This window comes from Apis dorsata, unplaced genomic scaffold (assembly GCF_000469605.1).
Source record: "Apis dorsata unplaced genomic scaffold, Apis dorsata 1.3 scaffold_269, whole genome shotgun sequence".
NCBI lineage: Eukaryota > Metazoa > Arthropoda > Insecta > Hymenoptera > Apidae > Apis > Apis dorsata.
The window spans coordinates 509,731-518,020 of NW_006263547.1; the positions used below are offsets into that span (position 1 = coordinate 509,731).

Here is an 8,290-nt window from a genome sequence, read left to right on the forward strand (position 1 = left end):
TTTCTAAATTCAATTATCTATCTTTTTATTTTGCTTTCAATAAATCTGACGATTCATTGAATAAAATAAATAAAATATTTTTCGTAATTAAGATTTTTATTCAATAGCAGATAATATGTTAATTTGCAATGGATGAATTCTACGATGTAATAATGATTGTTGAAAAATTTTGATTAAGCTTATCTTATATCATTTTTATTAGACATTTATTGAAATATTGGAATGTTTAGTATTAAATTTTGATCAAATTTTGATAGTAATTTGAAACGCAAATATGATGTAACGAAATTGTGCGCTTTGAGGAGGAACTAAATTGTTGTATATAATCGGATGAAGAAAATCTCAAAGTTTTATATATGTGAATCTTCCGTTAATTAAGAACAACTTTGATTAAAAGAGTTAACACAAAAAATGTTTATGAAGATATTAAAAATATGGAAATAAAAATTCTTTTTTAAAAAATCATATACGAGACTAAAAGAATGAAAAAATCAACATATAAATAAGACAAAATAATGAAAATGAAAATGTGAATAAAATAACGTGAGAAAATATATATAATATCTTCATTGTTGATTCGTTATTTATGCTATTTTAAAATAATAATTAATAATTTATAACTTCAAAAAGTATTTATTAAAAAATTATAATATTTCTATAATTCAAAATCTAGAAATTATATTCTTGTTTCAAAATTGAAGAATAATTTATTGTAAAAAAAATCCATGATAATTAAATTCATCAACGTATCACTTTTTTTAACAAAAAAAGAACTTGATCTTCCACTTGATCTTGTGGATCAGTAGTCTATTTAATTGCTCCAGATCATCGATCATCTTTTTAGATCGTTATTTAACTTCGTTCGTCAAAGCGATATTCGAATTTTTTTTTTAATTTCACGATATTATCAATAATTTTATCGAATTTTGATAATTTTCATGATTTTTCTGATGAATCCATCATTTTCTTTGACTTCTCGTTCCGATTTTAAAATAAATCTCAAATATATGATTCTACATACCATGAAACATTCGATAAAATTTAATAAAAAGATTTATTACAATACGATAGACTGATATTTATAAAAAGAATGTTTAGCAGATTCGAGACAAAAAGTTCCATAACTCGTGGTTTAGAGATGAATAAGATATAGTTGATGACGTAGCTATTTAAGAATTATTAAAAAAAACCAATCATCAATTCAATTGGTTTTTCCATTAGTCAAGTTCCTGGTAATTAAAAAGATTTCATTGATTGAAAATTTAATTGCTCAAATATAGTATCTAATTAAATTTCGAATTTTTTTCTTTTATTGAGAAATATTTGAAAGTAATAATAATCGTTCGAATCTAATAATAAAGAAAAAATGAATTTCGTATAATTTTCTTTAAACATATTCAAAAATATTTTATAAAAGAATAATGTTTTTTTGATCGTATCAATATGAAAAATTAATAATTGTTGCATAAAAAGAAAGATTTCTCAATCTCGAATGTAACGTTCTACATAAAATTTTTTATCAAATGTTAAACAGGATTAATATGATTGTAGATAGATATTTGTTCTAGTTATGGCAATTGTTTGTTTATGAATTTAATTTCATAATAAAAAAAATGTGATTAAAAAGATATTGAATCCTGTCTCGATAAAAATTAAGATTTAGAAAAAAATATTTTTAGATATAAAAATTTCTCAGTATCTTCGCTATTTATACGAAACTTCTTATTTAACTCTACGCAAAATATTAGTAGAGGGAGAGAATAAATATGAAAGCAAAACACAATTACTTTCGTGATGTTGTAATGTTACGCACAAAAAGATGTAAATGGATCGTGAAAGTTTTCTTTATTACTTTCTTCTCTCTCTTGATGAAATTTCTTTTCCTTCTGCTAATATTTCGCGATAAATGTTAAATAATAATTGAGAAATCTCTTAACTCTCGAAACGTTAAACATATTTATAATTATATTTAACATCAGTTAAATACAATTAACTTCTACTAGAAACTGGGTTACTAGATTTTTCCGAGATAATGATGACGCTTAAACACAAAAATATCTATGTCACGATTACATATATTTTAAAAAAGCAAACTCAAAATTAACAAATATAAAATTTTATTTCAGAAAGTTAGATCAACAGTTTACAAAGTAAAGTAAAGTAATATACATAGTAGAGAAAAATTATATATAAATTAATATATTTCGATTGAAATATTGAAATTTAAAAAAACAAAACAAATTTTCTATTTTTAATTATTAATTCGAAATTACTCTCGCAATCACTCTTGTAAATAGATCTTGAGCAATACTTAGGTTAGAAATCAGATCGCCATATTGGATTGCAATGGATTAAAATCCGCCAGTCTTTCTATATATTTCATCGTTAAATAGACCATACATAGCTCGTACGCAACATTGGTATCGCGTGATTACATTATTTCGATTTATGTTTTCACGAATGCCTTGGAAACTATTTGAAATATCGCACGATGCGAAATGACAAATCATTTACAACGATGTTTCGAACGTATTGATGATTAAGCAGTGTACATATATCGACAAGTATGCAGCTTCGACACAATTATGTTTATCGCTAATATCATGGTATCGCGTGGATACAATACTCGTGGTATAATTATGAGAGTAATTATGCGATACTGTATTCTCATTCTTTTTCGAAAATGAAAAAGAAAAAGAAAAAAATGAAATTTCTATTTGAATATCGTCTTTAAATAGCGATATATATATTTATGATAAGAATATTTACGAGATTATGTATTAACGAAGTGAATAAGCTTTTAAAAAAAGATTATTTTATAATAGTATATTATATTTATTAAAAATTTTCAAAGATAAGATTAAATAAATGTGGGTAATAACAGTTTATTTTAATTTAAAAAAAAAAAGCTTAAAAATAAAATAATAATTTTAAACAAATAATGTGTTCGCAATAAGAAATTATTTTAATCTATACATATCGAGTAATTTGTAACTTCTAACATCGCGTGTAGAGTTTCAATCCGTGGAAAGTGTCCTTGAGTGGTAGCAAATAGGAATGCAAAGATTAGTTATTTTGTGTCATGGTTCTTTCTGGCTGAAGCCACGGTAAAAGGTAATTTTGTTACGTTAAAGGTTTTTCACTGATGTAGAGTATAACGTGGAATGTTCGTCTATTTCCAAAAATTTTATTATAAATTTTTAAAAAATAATTATTACGAAAGAAACGTATATATAAAGTATATACGCGTATACGCGAATGTATTTAAATATTGAGTAATTATTTGCATACTTTTTCTATGACATTTCCATCGCTCTCGTCGCATATTATAAATATTTGAAATATTTTTGCGCATAACTTTATTTTACATTAACGAATTATATTATATACGCACGATGAACTTATGTATGTAACGAAAATGACATAAACATATGACTAATTGTTTTATGAATCAAAGTTGTAATAACTTTTTCGTAGCAAGGACAACAAAACGCTGCCTTCATCGGGGACAATGGCCAGGAAACGACTGATTTTCAACGTCCAACGACAGATGTTGACGAAAAGGTAAATTAAATCATCCGAAGTAACGATCCATGAAGCAGATCCAGAAAATTTTTTTATTCCAGTATCCGGACAAATCGTTCAACCTCGATTATGGGATCCAAGACGATCGCAAGTTACCACTTTCTTTGTCTCTCTCGGAGGAAACGGTAGGTTCATCAAAATTTTTCAAAAAAAAAAGAAAAAGCGACTTGTTTTTTTATTTTTTCCCTTTTTAACTTTTTTCTTCCAATTTTGTTGCAGGTTGTCTCCGAAAACGAAGACAGGGCTACCTGGGGCAATGGATTAGAATTCTTGATGTCGTGCATAGCCATGTCCATAGGTCTTGGCAACGTTTGGCGATTTCCATTCACTGCCTACGAAAATGGCGGTGGAGTGTTTCTAATACCTTACATCATCGTTCTTTTCCTCGTTGGGAAACCGTTTTATTATCTTGAGATGATCATAGGCCAATTCTGCAGCAGATCTTCGGTGAAAATTTGGTCGGCAGGTATGATGCAAATTAAACGTGATATTTACATATTATACAATTTAACGAATCCACGCTCGATCAATTTTACTAGCAATTTTATTAACACTTAGAAACATTAAATTGAAGGCTATTGTAATAATGGTGATTGACTATAAATTGTTTTGAAAGAAGAAAAACGATTGAAGAGAATAAAGCTAATATTCGATTTATTACTATAACGAGTAACATTTCATTATATTTCTTAATATTACATGCATTCTTCAAATTTTCTCTTAATGACGAAAGATGACGCAAGGATTTCGAGCAGGAAGTTGCGAGATTGAGGACCGGTTTTCGCAACTTAAAGCAAACCGATGTATGTAACAGGTTTAAATTACAGTTTACGTCCCGTAAATCATTGTTGTTTTGACCCGAGTATATAATGGGTCTAATAGTTTTCCATCCAGTAGTGGGTAGTTTAATCGGCAAAGAAAAGAATTTAAGAATTTAAGAATTTAATTCGGAGTATTAAAAGAAGTAATAATAAATAAATATTCGCCAATCGTTAGTTTAATTAATTGATTTAATAAGTCGTTTGTCTCAGCACCTGGACTTCGAGGAGTTGGCTGGGCGCAAATGTTCTCCACGATAGCTGTAGGAACTTATTACTGTTCCCTTATGTCGATAACTCTTTACTATCTCATTGGAAGTTTCCAATCTCAGCTTCCTTGGTCCACGTGTCTGAAAGAATGGGGAGATTCTTGCATCGATTCGGCAGGATCTTATAACATCAGCCAGAAAAACGGTACCGAGTTGATAACCTCCGCTGAACTTTACTTTAGGTAAAAGTTTTCTCTTAGTATTCTCGAAGATTATATTTAAGAGATCGTTAAAATTTAATTTCTGTAACATAATTGTTGAAAACAGTTGGAATGTTTTGAAAAAAATACAAAGAAATCTCCAAAATTGAATTTCCGATGAATAAAATTATAAAATTCGAATTCACGTTTAAATCAAAAATTTGCAAATATTCTGCAATATCTCTTATCTGCAATAAGCACTCGAGAATTAAAAGGATTCACAAATTGAAAAATATCAAAATTAAAATTAATATTGATGTTGATAAGTCACTTTTTTTTTTTTTTTCTAGAAAATCAGTATTAAAAGAAAAGCAGAGCATCGATGACGGCATCGGTTTGCCAGATTGGAAGCTGACGTTATGCCTGTTACTCGCGTGGGGCTGCATATTCGCCGTGCTGGCACGTGGAATGAAGAGCTCAGGGAAAGCGTCCTATTTCCTCGCGATCTTTCCTTACATCATAATGATAAGTTTGTTGGTCAGAGCGGTAACCCTGGACGGTGCCGTAAACGGGATCATTTTCTTCATCAAACCCGACTGGGACAAGTTGTTCGATGCCCACGTGTGGTACGCGGCTGTTACGCAGTGTTTCTTTTCACTGTCTGTCTGCTTCGGTGGTGTCGTCATGTATTCCTCGTACAATAACTTCAGACACAATATATACAGGTTACTTGGGATTATTCTTCTTTAGAATAATAGAAAATAATATTTTTTTTTTTAATTTAGAGAATGTTTATGCAAAATCAATTTTTTGATTCGTATATTTGAGTATAGCTATAGAGTTAATGTAATATTTATTAAAATATCTTATTATTGAACATAATATGTTTAGTAAATTAGTTGAGATTTATTCTTTCTTGTAGAATATTTCAATGTTTCTTAATTTACAGATTATTACTAAATTGATATGACATGCAAAATCAAATTTTTATGAATATGACCTATGTATGTATATTACATTAATTTTTTATTTTTTAATTTATGAGATATGAATGAGAATTTTTTGTGCAATATCATGTGAATCTGATTATAAAGTAATATTTATATTTATGAGATTTGATTCATTTTTTAAATGAATCTATAAAATGTTTTACGTTTCGTGTCATTTTTTGTACAGATTTATATTTTTCATAAACTCTAGTTATAAATTCGTTAGATTTTAGGATGAGATTTAGGATTTAGATTTTAGAGATTAAGATTTTAGATTAGACATATATTACATTTTATACCATTTGTTTCAGAGACGTCATAGTTGTGACCACGTTGGACACGTTCACCAGTTTAATGGCCGGTTTCACCATTTTTGGTATCCTTGGAAATTTAGCTCACGAACTGGGCACCGAGGACATCAGCAACGTTGTCCGCGGTGGAACCGGTCTTGCTTTCGTCTCTTATCCAGATGCTATTGCGAAGTTTACTGTACTACCGCAGGTAAGGAATCTAGTACGCGTTTAATTGCCCTGTAACCACTTCTACAATTTTTCTTATACGATAAAACGTGTGGTTTTGAAGAGGTAAGAAAATTTATTGTAGAAATTGATTCACGATTGATTTTTCGCAAATCATCTTTATTCTATATTATCTTTATCTTTATCTTTATTCTATATTATTGATTTTTATTATTTTTTATATCATATTTAAATATTTCATTATTAGAATACGTACAAAATTTTTCAGTTAAATTTTTAAAAGATAATTTATTTCAATTTGTTGCAAACAATTTACAATTGATCGTCCTATCATTCTCTAAACTTTTATTATATTTAATTATTTCTAGAATAAAAATTTTAAATAATTTTTATTTATTTTTATATTCCTCTTCTTATATTCCCATATTTATCATTATTTTGTCTATTTTTCGTTCAATTTTCAGTTATTCTCCGTTCTCTTCTTCTTAATGCTATACGTCCTCGGCATAGGAAGCGCCATCGCTCTTGCAGGTTCTCTCATCACGATTATCAGGGATCAGTTTCCAAATTTGAAATACATCTACGTCGTGCTCGGTACGGTTACGTTTGGATTTTGCGCTGGAATTATTTATTGCACACCTGTAAGTCAAAATAAAATCACAAAGAAAGAAATAAATACAACGAAACACTTGTAATTAATAAATTTTTTTTTTTTTTAGGGTGGTCAATTCATGCTGGAATTGGTCGATTACTATGCAGCATCTTTCGTGGTATTCATCTTGGCCACTCTAGAGATAACTGGTATCTTTTGGATTTATGGGTTAGAAAATTTTTTGGATGATGTGGAATACATGTTGAAGAGAAGGCCATCAGTCTATTGGAGGTTCTGTTGGGGTGTGATTACTCCACTTTTGCTGGCTGTGATCCTAGTTTATACCTTAATCAGTCTGACACCCGTGACATACAGTGGTATCTCGTACCCTGATAGTGCACATGGTGTGTATTTATTATTTGTTCTATGTTACTAATCATTATTCTTAACTGATTAAAAATGATCTTTTTCTCACGAATTTTTAAATTTTTAATTTTAAAAAAAGATAAAATAATTAAATTAAAAAATATCCTCCGTGAAGAAAATTTATTGTCGTAATTTACAGCTGCTGGATGGACCATTTGCGCATTTGGTATCCTACAAGTACCATTCTGGATGATCTACGCCATAATGTCCAAAAGAAATTTATCCTCGTTCGAGGTACGTTCCATTATTCAATTTTTTAAAAGAAAAGAGGGAAAAAATGCAGAATGACAAAATAATTTGCATTTAAACAATTGAAGAATAATAATAATTCGATCGAAATTTCACAGATGATCAAGTCAGCCTTCGTACCATCCGCGGATTGGGGACCGAAAAACTCGAAAGAACTGGCCTCTTGGCGCGAATTCAAAGAGATGAGAAGAAAGATTCGAGAGAAACGACAATGTTCGAAATTTAAGCAATTCGTTTACGTAATACTCTGCTGGGAGGACAAATTGTGATTTCGTTCGTTATTTTATTGTGATTTATTCACATTCCAGAATCCTTTTCGATTCTGAATCTTGCCGTCCTAGAAATAATTCATATCTGCGTAGTATTTCTCGCCATAACCACATTCAATCTACGCAAAATTGCTAGACTGAAAAATTATTATGTAAAAAGAAAAAGAATAGATGAGTTTTGAGTCTTCCATACGTATAGGTTTAGTTATGGACCCATCAGTATTATTGGATATTTGATATTTTTTATTTATATTTTCTTTTCTAAGTGCTTCTAAATGCTTTTTTTTTAAATAATTTAATTGAAATAAGTACAATAGATAGTGGATTTAGAATGTCAAAATTAATGATAAATGTTTGTGAGTTACATTCTAATTTTCTTAATCCTTGATATCTACGTACAATTATTTTAAACAAAGTACAAGATCCAGTGTTTGTTATTTTCCAAAGGAATAGTTTTTTTTTTTTTATTGTACA

General features: G+C 28.8%; 1 protein-coding gene across 1 annotated transcript in view; it reads left to right on the top strand.

Annotated features, from left to right (window-relative positions):
* The window catches only part of LOC102678072 (sodium-dependent nutrient amino acid transporter 1-like), an 8,441-nt gene extending 433 nt beyond the window's left edge, over positions 1 to 8,008 (top strand). Inside the window, exons 2-11 of the mRNA XM_006616612.2 lie at positions 3,478 to 3,564; positions 3,627 to 3,710; positions 3,805 to 4,051; positions 4,617 to 4,854; positions 5,163 to 5,537; positions 6,113 to 6,302; positions 6,745 to 6,921; positions 7,000 to 7,276; positions 7,438 to 7,532; positions 7,646 to 8,008. Of these exons, the coding sequence (XP_006616675.1) occupies positions 3,478 to 3,564; positions 3,627 to 3,710; positions 3,805 to 4,051; positions 4,617 to 4,854; positions 5,163 to 5,537; positions 6,113 to 6,302; positions 6,745 to 6,921; positions 7,000 to 7,276; positions 7,438 to 7,532; positions 7,646 to 7,816 (1,941 nt within the window). The 3' untranslated portion in view covers positions 7,817 to 8,008. The remainder of the gene's footprint in view (positions 1 to 3,477; positions 3,565 to 3,626; positions 3,711 to 3,804; positions 4,052 to 4,616; positions 4,855 to 5,162; positions 5,538 to 6,112; positions 6,303 to 6,744; positions 6,922 to 6,999; positions 7,277 to 7,437; positions 7,533 to 7,645) is intronic.
* The last annotated feature ends 282 nt before the right edge of the window (positions 8,009 to 8,290 follow it).